This window comes from Rhinopithecus roxellana, chromosome 2 (genome assembly GCF_007565055.1).
Source record: "Rhinopithecus roxellana isolate Shanxi Qingling chromosome 2, ASM756505v1, whole genome shotgun sequence".
Lineage (NCBI taxonomy): Eukaryota > Metazoa > Chordata > Mammalia > Primates > Cercopithecidae > Rhinopithecus > Rhinopithecus roxellana.
In genome coordinates this window covers 134,356,258-134,368,438 of record NC_044550.1, presented here as the reverse complement: position 1 = coordinate 134,368,438, position 12,181 = coordinate 134,356,258, and the positions used below count along the sequence as shown (strand labels likewise).

General features: G+C 46.0%; 1 protein-coding gene across 4 annotated transcripts in view; it reads left to right on the top strand.

Annotated features, from left to right (window-relative positions):
- Positions 1–12,181, top strand: part of NSD2 (nuclear receptor binding SET domain protein 2) — a 94,114-nt gene that overhangs the window by 33,777 nt on the left and 48,156 nt on the right. For all 4 annotated transcript variants that reach the window (XM_030920509.1, XM_030920504.1, XM_030920500.1 and 1 more), the window contains exon 3: positions 2,099–2,261. In XM_030920509.1, coding sequence (XP_030776369.1) covers positions 2,099–2,261 — 163 coding nt within the window. The remainder of the gene's footprint in view (positions 1–2,098; positions 2,262–12,181) is intronic.

Sequence of the window (12,181 nt, the reverse complement as noted above, 5' to 3'; positions counted from 1 at the left end):
TAGAGATGGGGTCTTGCTCTGTTGCCCAGGCTGGTCTCAAACTCCTGGGCTCAAACGATTCTCCCACCTCCGCCTCCTGAAGTACTCGAGTTACAGGTGTGAGGGGCCGTGCCCAGCCTAGAAAGATTTTTTGAAGTGCCCACGGCAGTATTGAACCTCATGGTTTTGCATGGGAAGAGGCCTGTGCAAGTTGTCAGAGACCTAGCTGTTTTGTTTTGAGACAGGGTCTTGGTATGTTACACGGGCTATTCTCGGACTCCTGGCCTCAAACGATGCTCCTGCATCAGAGCTGGCTTTTTCTTTCTCCTCCAGCTGAAAAAAAAAACAAACAAAAAAACCTGGCTTTTATTCCTAGCTCTGTCCCTTGGTTTTGTTAAAACTTGAGTAACTCACCTGAATTTTGACTCTCCATCTGCAGAGTGGGGTCAGTAAATGTAAACCTGAGTTGCTGTGCAGTAATCTGGTAGCTGTTCTGAAAGTATGTCAGGCCTGGTGCGGTGGCTCACACCTGTAATCCCAGCACTTTGGGAGGCTGAGGCAGGAGGATTGCTTGAACCCAGGAGTTCAAGACCAGCCTGGGCAACATAGCGAGACCCCGTCTCTACAAAAAATAAAATTACCTGGGCATGGTGGCACTGCCTGTGGTCCCAGCTACTGGGGAGGCTGAGGTGGGAGGATCAAAAAAACATGAAAATGTGTCATGTGGCAGCTCATGCCAGTCCTCACCAGCATGCTCATGGCAAGGTTTTGGGCCAGCATCTTTAGCTCACAGATGAGAAAACTGAGGCCTGAGGCAATGGAACAATCTACCCATGTGTATAGTGCTCTGAGGAGCAAGGCCAGGGATTCACCCTTGGCGAGTTGCAGCCACGCTGGCTGTGCTTGTTTCCACTGGAGAGCACAACTGTGAGTGGCTTGTGGGGAGGAGTTTTCTTTGGTGGAATGTTCAGCCTCAACCTACCCATCATGTTCTAGAGATGGAGAAATTGAGGCTCAGAGAGCCCCAAGGACTCAGATTACATGTGATGGAGCCGAGACTTGCTCCTAGTCCTCCTTGCCCTTGCCCTCATCACTCTAGGATGGTTCATGTTGGTGACACATGGGCTGCTGAGAACTGATTGTCAGACATGACTGGGGACAGGGAACAGTATGGATTTGGAATTCTGTGAGAATTCCTTTTTGACCAGTTGAATAAAGCACCATTGAAGACCATCTATTAATAGTAGGCCAAGGAAATAGATTTATATAGAGATCTTCGTAATGTTGAACACCTGCTATATGCTGTGCACTGTCCTGATCCTTTAGCTGAGAGTGAGAGACAAATTTCTTTTTTTTTTTTGAGACAGAGTTTTATTCTGTTGCCAGACTGGAGTGCAGTGGTGCAATCTCGGCTCGCTGCAACCTCCGCCTCCTGGGTTCAAGTGATTCTCCTGCCTCAGCCTCCCGAGTAGCTGGGACTACAGGTGCTCACCACCACTCCCAACTAATTTTTTGTAGTTTTAGTAGAGATGGAGTTTCACCATGTTGGCCAGGATGGTCTCAATCTCTTGACCTCATGATCCACCTGCCTTGGCCTCCCAAAGTGCTGGGATTACATGTGTGAGCCACTGCGCCTGGCCTTTTCTTTTCTTTTTTTTTGAGATGGAGTCTCACTCTGTCGCGCAGGCTGGAGTGCAGAGGCACGATCCGGCTCACTGCAAGCTCCACCTCCCAGGTTCACGCCATTCTCCTGCCTGGGCCTCCCGAGTAGCTGGGACTACAGGCTCCTGCCACCACGCCCAGCTAATTTTTTGTACTTTTAGTAGATGGAGTTTCACTGTGTTAGCCAGGAAGGTCTCGATCTCCTGACCTCATGATCCACCTGCCTCGGCCTCCCAAAGTGCTGGAACTACAGGCGTGAGCCACCGCGCCTGGCCTGAGAGACAAAATTTTAATGAAACGATGTTGAGGCTATCATCTAAAACACAGCAAGGGAGCACACTTCATTTTTGGGGGTCTGTGTGTATTTGGACATTATAGCCTAATGAATCCTTGGCCTTCTAGATACACAGGTAGTGATTGGATGTGTTAGTGTTTGTCTTTTGTTGTTCATTTTCAGATTCCAGCTAAGAAAGAGTCTTGTCCAAACACTGGAAGAGACAAAGACCACCTGTTGAAATACAATGTCGGTGATTTGGTGTGGTCCAAAGTGTCGGGTTACCCTTGGTGGCCTTGCATGGTTTCTGCAGATCCACTCCTTCACAGCTATACCAAACTGAAAGGTATTGTGTTCTTTGGGTTGTTTTTCCAACTCTCTTCTGCACTTAATCTTTCTCATCTCCAAGCTTTTTTCTTACTCTTTCTAAATAGCCCTGCTGTGGTTCATTTCTGCAGCTTTACCTAAAGTTAGTGATTGATTCACATGTGATGTGTTGCCATTTCTTTTTATATTCAACTCAAATACGTACTTCATCTGATTGAATTAGTGTTAAGGGAGACCTGACCTTTGCCTTGTATAACTTCTGCTTTAATGATAGTTTATTATTTAGTTATAGTGATTGTTTCAGGATGATTTGCAGCAAGAGTGTTTTATGCTAAGTTTAAGTTGTAAAAATGTCCAAGTGAATTTTATTAGGCCTATGGGAAGATGGAAAACACTGGAAATGATCATCTTTGTCTTATGAAGCTTGGGTAGATAAATTGATTTTTACATGGAGCAGCTGATGTAACGTACTAAGAATGTAAGGCTGGGCGCGGTGGCTTACGCCTATAATCCCAGCACTTTGGGAGGCCGAGGTGGGTGGATCACTTGAGGTCAGGAGTTCAAGACTAGCCTGACCAACATGGTGAAACCCCATCTCTACTAAAAATACAAAATTAGCCGGATGTGGTGGCGCACGCCTGTAATCCCAGCTACTCAGGAGGCCGAGGCAGGAGAATTGCTAGAATCTGGGAGGCAGAGGTTGCAGTGAGCCGAGATTGTGCCATTGCACTCTAGCCTGGGCAACAACAGCAAAACTCTGTCTCAAAAAGAAAGAATGTTCTATGTCCCTGATACAGAGCAAATAATAGTCAACCCATAAATGTGTTTTTAGAAAAAGAGTAAAAGATAATGTGGTTTGAGGTTTTTCTGAAAGTTCTTCTGGAGTGAAGTTGGAATTTAGTTTGAGCAAGTTTCAATGTGGTGAGTGCAGAGTTAGAACTGAGCAAGTTAGTGTCACCCTGTGATCTGATCTGCGCACCCTCCGGAAGTGTGGCGTGTAAAGCCAGGCCAGACCAGGCCAGTGCTCCAGTCCAGTATTGCTGACTAGTCAGCCTCTTATGACCCCTTGGTGGTCCTTGCGTACATGTCCCCTTCTGGTCTCTGGCTGAAGGCCTGAGCTCCTGTGGGGGCAGCATTGCTGCCTTTGCTATGAGCTTACGTCTTTGTACTGACACCTGCATGGCCAAACAGGCTTGTCAACTGGCTGTGGGAGCAGGTGGCTGTTAGGAGTGGAGTACAGTGGTGCCTCCCTGGCAGATGTAGATGTTAGAGGGGCAGGCTGATGATGAAGAGACCTCTGCTGAGTCCTGGGTGCCCTTGCCTGAGTCCTGCCCTGGCCTCCTGTCCTGTGAGGCACAGGCATGTGTGCTCTGCAGGAGTTGTGGCAGAAGAGCCTATGGCCTGGCTTCAGCTCTGTCTCCGTGGAGGACCTTTGGCATCCTTGGCTTGCCACAATTGGGGGATTCCTTTCCAAGGGGCTGCAGGAACCCCAAGGTATACCCCAGGGTCTCTACGCTTGGTCAGAATATGAAAAAACAAATGCTAGTTGAGACAGAAATTGTCTCAACCCCTTTGTTTGGGGATAGACCTTCAAGCCTCTGCAGCCCGGGTGCAGGCACACATGGGTGTGTGTGAGGGGTTGCTAATTCTTTCTCTGCTTTCTAAAACCAGGCGCAGTCTCCACACAGCAAACCTTGTGACTCCCATGTCATTTGTCTGTGTGGCACACAAGCAGCTCTTACTGATTTCCTTTTTAGTGTCTGGGGATATTTACTTGTTTATATGATGCCATCTTTAGCTTTTAGCCTCTCATGCCTGTGAAACTGAAGTAGTCTTTTGAAAGTCTCCTTGTTCTTCCTATTAGGGTTTATTACTTTTAATTTCTTCTTCTTTTTTGTTTGGGATGGAGTCTCGCTCCATCACCCAGACTGGAGTGCAGTGGTGCAATCTTAGCTCACTGCAACCTCTGCCGTCCAGGCTCAGGTGATCCTCCCATCTCAGCCTCCTGAGTAGCTGGGACTATAGGTGTGTGCCACCACATCTGGCTAATTTTTGTATTTTTTTGTAGAGATGGGGTTTCGCCATGTTGCCCAGCTGGTCTCAAACTCCTGGGCTCCAGTGATCCGCTTGCCTTGGCCTCCCAAAGTGCTGGGATTACAGGCGTGAGCCACAGTGCTGCAGCTCAACTTTAATATCATTGCATCTTTCCCCTGCCTTGGAGTTAAGTAATTCCTGTAGTCTACAACAGCTTCTCTGACATTCAGATATACTATTATTTTTATTCATCTCTCTCTTTTTTTTTTTTTTTTTTGAGACACAGTTTCATTCTGTCTCCCAGGCTGGAGTGCACTGGCATGATCTCAGCTCACTGCAACCTCTGCCTCCTGGTTTCAAGCAATTCTTATGCCTCAGCCTCCCGAGTAGCTGGAATTACAGGCGTGCGCCACTACGCCCGGCTAATCTTTGTATTTTTAGTAGAGACAGGGTTTCACCATATGGGCCAGACTGGTCTCAAACTCCTGACCTCAAGTGATCTGCCCGCCTCGGCCTCCCAAAGTGCTGGGATTACAGGCATGAGCCACTGTGCCCGGCCTCATCTCTCTTTCTTTGCTTGATTCCTGGACCTTGCACTGTGGCTAAGTGCTTTCACTCTTGTGCTTATGGCACTGTCATGTTACTCTCTGCGGTTGAGGCTGGGACTCAGGAATCAGCCTGCCAGGGTCTAGTTCAGCTGGCTGATCTTTTTTTTTTTTTTTTTTTTTTTTTGTGAGGTGGAGTCTCGCTCTGTCGCCCAGGCTGGAGTGCAGTGGCCAGATCTCAGCTCACTGCAAACTCCGCCTTCCGGGTTCACGCCATTCTCCTGCCTCAGCCTCCCGAGTAGCTGGGACTACAGGTGCCCGCCACCTCGTCTGGCTAGTTTTTTTTTTGTATTTTTTAGTAGAGACAGGGTTTCACTGTGTTAGCCAGGATGGTTTCGATCTCCTGACCTCGTGATCCGCCCGTCTCGGCCTCCCAAAGTGCTGGGATTACAGGCTTGAGCCACCGTGCCCGGCCCAGCTGGCTGATCTTGATAATGAACTTAATCTTGCTAAGCTTCAGGTTCCCTGTATATGAAAACGAGGAAGGTGATACCATCACCTTCATGCAAAGGTCTTAATGCAGTGACCACCAGACGCTTGTATTAGCAATTGTTATTATCCTCACTTTTACTTTTAAAACCTGAGTTTTTATTTTTTTTTTTTTTATTTTTTTTTTTTTGAGGCGGAGTCTCGCTCTGTCGCCCGGACTGGAGTGCAGTGGCCAGATCTCAGCTCACTGCAAGCTCCGCCTCCCGGGTTTCCGCCATTCTCCTGCCTCAGCCTCCCGAGTAGCTGGGACTACAGGCGCCCGCCACCTCGCCCGGCTAGTTTTTGTATTTTTAGTAGAGACGGGGTTTCACCGTGTTAGCCAGGATGGTCTCGATCTCCTGACCTCGTGATCCGCCCGTCTCGGCCTCCCAAAGTGCTGGGATTACAGGCTTGAGCCACCGCGCCCGGCCAAAACCTGAGTTTTTATTTTATCAACCCCGATTCCCTTGGTTTCTTCTATAGCTGCTTCCTGAAAACCTTCCTGTTTGACCAGTTATTAACCCTGCAGCCACCTAGTATTTGGTTAATTTTAATAGTTTTGTGTCTGTTTTTAAGTGTTTGCATGTCCTCGGGTATTTCCTCAGTTTCAATATATAATGCCAAATGGGCATACTTGGATTCTAGTTTTTGTGTGTATGTGTGAAATATTTGACCTATTTTTTTTTATCTATCTTTTTTTTTTTTTTTTGAGACGGAGTCTTGCTCTGTCACCCAGGCTGGAGTGCAGTGGCCGGATCTCAGCTCACTTCAAGCTCCGCCTCCCGGGTTCCCGCCATTCTCCTGCCTCAGCCTCCCGAGTAGCTGGGACTACAGGCGCCACCACCTCGCCCGGCTAGTTTTTTGTATTTTTTAGTAGAGACGGGGTTTCACCGTGTTAGCCAGGATGGTCTCGATCTCCTGACCTCATGATCCGCCCGTCTCGGCCTCCCAGAGTGCTGGGATTACAGGCTTGAGCCACCGCGCCCGGCCTTTTTTATCTATCTTAAAAACTTTCAAGTCAAAGTAAAACAGCACAGCAGACACCTTTCCCCTCATCTAGATTCTCCACCTTGAAACATCTTGTTCTACCTGTTGCATCTCTTTTTTTTTTTTTTTTTTTTGAGACAGAGTATCACTCTGTTGCCAGGCTGGAGTGCAGTGGCGCGATTTTGGCTCATTGCAACCTCTGCCTCTCAGGTTCAAGCAATTCTCCTGCCTCAGCCTCCTGAGTGGGTGGGACTACAGGTGCGCACTACCACACCCAGGTAGTTTTTATATTTTTAGTACAGGCGGGGTTTCACCGTGTTGACTAGGATGATCTTGATCTCTTGACATCGTGATCCACCTGCCTTGTGGCCTCCCAATGGGATTATAGGCATGGGTCACTGTGCCTAGCCTCCATCTCTTTTGTTACATGATATCTGGTAGCTGTCGTGGCACTGTTACCCCCAAATACGTCAGAACAAGGACAGTTTCCTTGTTGACTCAGCACCCAGCCACATTTTGGGAAACATCACATCAGTAACAAGGTCTGTTATTGTGCTAAAAGCAGGTATAGGGGCATGTCCCCAGCAGGCCCCATACCTGCCTTTTTCTGCACTTTGGGGTTCAGATGCATACTTTGCATCTGGTGGTTGTGTCTCTTCAGCTTCTGCTAGTCTAGAACAGCACTCCCAATCCCCAATTCCTCATGACCGCTTTAGCTTTCTCATGATCAGACCTAGGTCAGAAGGCCAGGTTGTATCTCAAAGTTGGAACCTTGAAAGATAGCTTTGGCCCGTTACTAAAGATCTGTGTGCAGAAGAAGGGAGTGTCCTGCACCAGCCTAGGCTGGGCAGTGGTCTCCCTCACCTCAGCAGTCTGCTTCTCTAGAAATTATTGTGGAATGTAGAGTAGGAGGCACAAGCAAGCCTACTTCAGAAGACTGATATATACTTTTTTTTTTTTTCTCGTGAAGGCATTAGAGTGTAAAAGATACGTACATTTGAAAAGCTGTTCAGAAGGAGTCAAGCCTGGGTAGATACCCTCCAGCTGAAAGGAGATTTAGATAATCTTAAAAAGAAAAGGGGTCAAAGGAAGTAAGTAGAACAAAGAGAAGTGAGGGAAGGACAGAGTGCTAGTCAGACTACATTAGAAGGAGCTTATGTGTCAACTGACCCAAACCTGGTAGGCTATGGCCACCAGAGCTCTCTGTGGAAAGGCACAGGTCCCCATTGTCACTAATGAGGGACCTGTGGACTGTGCTTGTAGTCTGTCCCAACAGTGTAACTTTTGTTGTTGTTGTTTTGAGATAGGGTCTTAGCTCTGTTGCTCCATCCAGGCTGGAGTACAGTGGCACAATCATAGCTCACTCCAGGCTCAAACTCCTGGGCTCAGGTGATCTTCCTCCTGCCTTGGCCTCCCAAATTGTTGGGATTACAAGTGTGAGCCACCATACCTGTCCCCAACAACCATGGCTTTAGCAGTCCTTGATGATTCATCATGGACTTGTTAAATGGTAACTGGCTATTACTGCACTTTCTACCTTTTAGCTGTCATTTTTCTGTGAAAATGAACTCCCCCTTAAAAAAAATGAGTTATGTATTTTAGTCCTTATTTTATTGAATCCTCACATTGTCCCAAATTTGACCAGTGGGAGTCCCATTAAGTTCCTTTCAGCTGTATACCTTTGACATGTCCCCGTCAACCCCTGAGCACCTCTTTATGTTCTGGTAGAACAAGATGTTCCAGGCTCATCTTGTACTGTTTTCTTTTTTTCCCCCCAACCCTAGCATCAGCCATTTCTCAGAGAAGGCCTAGGTTCTTTGAGTACAGAATGGTATGTAGGAGCCCAGGTCTGGTCGCTGGTTGTGTTCATTGCTCTGGGAGACAGAGTTTGCAAGGGAAACTCTGTGTGCAGTAGGTCTCCAAGCAGTGCTGAGCCCTTGCTCCGAGTGGAGCTCTTGGGTCCATTTTTGATTCTCCAACACTTGGCCTGCAGCACCCCACGATGAGAATGAGACAGTGAATGGTGAGTGTCGTTTTGGAAGGGCAGGGACGTGAAGAAGAGATCTGCCATGGAGTGGGCTGAACATGGGTCCTGTGAAGCCGGTACTTTTATATTTTTCTACCCTCTATTCCTATCCTGTTGTGTTTTTTTTGTTTGTTTGTTTGTTTTTTTTTTTTTTTTTTTTTTTTTTTTGTGGAGACGGAGTCTTGCTCACTCGTCCAGGCTGGAGTACAGTGGTATGATCTCGGCTCACTGCAGCCTCCACTTCTGTGTTCAAGCGATTCTCCAGTCTCAGCCTCCCAAGTAGCTGGGATTACAGGAGCACACCACCATGCCCAGCTAATTATTGTATTTTTAGTAGAGCTGGGGTTTTACCATGTTGGCAAGGCTGGTCTCAAACTTCTGACCTTGTGATCCACCCGACTCGGCCTCCCAAAGTGCTGTGATTACAGGCGTGAGCCACCGCGCCCGGCCCCCGTTAAAAAAAAATTTATTTATCATGTGTGGGATTTATGGACCAGCTTGAATCTTAGTGTATCTTAGTAATATACTTAAGTTTTGAAAACTGAAGTGTAATATACATGCAAAAATGAACATAACTACAGCTAAATCTAGATTCTTTTGGAAATCAAAATTTCCTTTGGAAATCTCAAGTTAATGAATGAAAGTCTTTTTTTTTTTTTTTTTTTTTTTGGAGACGGAGTCTCGCTCTGTCGCCCAGGCTGGAGTGCAGTGGCGTGATCTCCACTCACTGCAAGCTCCAACCCCCGGGTTCACGCCATTCTCCTGCCTCAGCCTCCTGTGTAGCTGGGACTACAGGCGCCCGCCACCGTGCCCGGCTAATTTTTTGTATTTTTAGTAGAGACGGGGTTTCACAGTGTTAGCCAGGATGGTCTCGATCTCCTGACCTCGTGATCCACCTGTCTCGGCCTCCCAAAGTTCTGGGATTACAGGCGTGAGCCACTGCGCCCGGCTAATGAAAGTCTTAATAGCATTTTTGTAATTTTTAGCAGCAGAACCTGTGTTAGCTACTACCTACCAGGCACCTAGGTGGGCGAGCAGCTTTGAGGCTCAACCTTTTTTTGAGACCAAGTCTTGCTCTGTCACCCAGGCTGGAGTGCAGTGGCACCATCTCGGCTCACTGCAACCTCCACCCCCCAGGTTCAAGTGATTCTCCTGCCTCAGCCTCCCGAGTAGCTGGTACTACAGGCATGTGTCACCACGCCTGGCTAATTTTGTATTTTTGCTAGAGACGGGGTTTCACCATATTGGCCAGGGCGGTTGAGGCACAACCTTTTAAGTTGGAAGCAGAAGATAACTATATGTTTTAGATATCACACTCGCTGGTTTTCTCTTTAGATAACTGTGGTCTGGAATCAAGTAATTTTCTGTTGTGGAGATTTTTGTTGTCACTTTTTCTGTGTTATGGAAGGGAATGTTAAGAATCCTCGGCCGGGCGCGGTGGCTCAAGCCTGTAATCCCAGCACTTTGGGAGGCCGAGACGGGCGGATCACGAGGTCAGGAGATCGAGACCATCCTGGCTAACACAGTGAAACCCCGTCTCTACTAAAAAATACAAAAAACTAGCCGGGTGTGGTGGCGGGCGCCTGTAGTCCCAGCTACTCAGAGGCTGAGGCAGGAGAATGGCGTAAACCCGGGAGGCGGAGCTTGCAGTGAGCTGAGATCCGGCCACTGCCCTCCAGCCTGGGCGACAGAGCGAGACTCCGTCTCAAAAAAAAAGAATTAATCCTCATTGCTTTATATAGGAAAAAAATCCTTCCAGCATTTTCTAAAAATATTGCAGGTAATCTGACTTTCTCATGTCTTGTGCTATTTGATAATATGACCTTCTTACTGATTTGTTTCTTGCTTGTTCTATTAGTTGCTGAGAGGTGTGTTAAAATTTCCCATGGGATTGTGGATGTGCTGTTTTTCTACTTGTAGTTCTGGCAGTTTCTGCTTTACCTATTTTGTGGCTCTGGTGTCCTCCAGAGACTGAACTGGGAAACTTAGGCATGGTCATGCTTGTCCTTTGTTTCCCAGGGAGCTCTGTGGTCTCATGTCCTTGTGACTTTGCTCCTGTGCTTCCTTCTTGGCTTCTGCAGACACCTGGCCTTGTCTGCATCTTTATGGCTTCTCTTCCCTCCCTGGAGCTTTATCTCTGAGGCAGCCTTGTCTCTTGGTGGGGTTCATTTTGCATGCATGGAACTTAACAGGCTCCACAAAATCTGGAGAGAAACTCTGGCTTAGTTGAGCCCAGAGAGTCACAGACTACCTGTAGTCTAATGGGCTGTGATGGGGAAAAAAGGAACATAGTACAAAATTAGGTACCAGGACTGTTAATAGAAGCCAGGTTCTTTTAGAAGGGGATGTAGGTGGGGAGGTCAATGACATGCATTTTTATATAGATGGTGATTAATGAACATCAGAACTTGCATAGAAAGAGGGCCAGGTGCAGTGGCTCATGCCTGTAATCCCATCACTTTGGGAGGCCGAGGGTGACTTGAGGTCAGGAGTTCGAGACCAGCCTGGTCAACATGATGAAACCCTGTTTCTGCTAACAGTACAAAAATTAGCCAGGTGTGATCACAGGCGCCTGTAATCCCACCTCCTCTGGCTAAGGCAGGAGAATTGCTTGAGCCCAGGAGGCGGAGGTTGCAGTGACCCGAGAGTGCACTGATTCACTCCAGCCTGGGCGACAGAGTGAGACTCCATCTCAAAAAAAAAAAAAAAAAGGGAAAGAAATTGCATAGGAAGGGAGAATTACTAATACATAGTACTGGGACAACTAGTTAATTATTGGTAAAATAAAAACAGTGAGATATTCACCTCTCAACTTGGACCAAAAGATAGTTCATGTGGATTAAAGAAACCCACAAAAATAGTAGAAAATTCGGTTATGTTATCAAATTTCTAGATAGGAAAGAACTTCAGAATGTTGCACTCATTTATTTTACAAACTTGGGATTGATTGCAATAATCTCTTCTGCTTTTTTTCCCACCTGACATGCAAGGAGCATTGGTCTGTGTCATTATTTATAAACATGGGTTAATTTTATATTGTGTGTACTGTTACAGGTTTTCTTTATTATAAAAATGCTATAACATACCTGTATTCATTTTCATTACTAAGAAAAAGTTCTTACGAAGTTTTAAAGTAATGGAAGAAGTCACAAATCCCTTGACATATCCTTGAATCTTAGGTATTTTCAAATCAAAGAAGTTTGAACACTTAAAAACAAGTCAAATTGTACTGAAAGATTAATAGTGAAAAATCATCCCCTGCCTTCCTCTCTCCTCCCCAGAGGTAATTATTTTTATCTCTTTCAACATTTTCTTCTACTTTTAATACTTTGATTTTTCATGTAGACGTTTTTCTGTTAACTTTCTATCATGGAAAATGAAGATTGAGCTCTTCAGCCATTTTCTATTTCTTTCCCCCCATTCTCCCCATATAATTAAGTCACTATTTGTAATAAATGAAAAATAAGTGTTTACATAATTTTGACTATGTAAATATCATTCAGTGAAAAACCAAGTCGTGTTCTGTAATTGCATTTTCCTTTTTGTAAAACCTTTTGTTTTCCTTGGAGTTAATTATTGCCTTTCTTTTGAAATCATGTGCTATGTTGTCCATACAGCCTTAATTTTTTTAAAGTATTCATCTCCTCATCCTTAAAACTCATCCTTATGATGAAGTTAGTTTCTCCTGTTTATATATTTATATAGTTATTTTTTCTCCTTAAAAAAAAAAAAAAGAAAACCTGGGTTTGAGTCTCATCTTCCCTTTCTGCTCCTTGGAACTCATCTTTTAACCCTCTTTCCTTATTACTTAGATTTTCT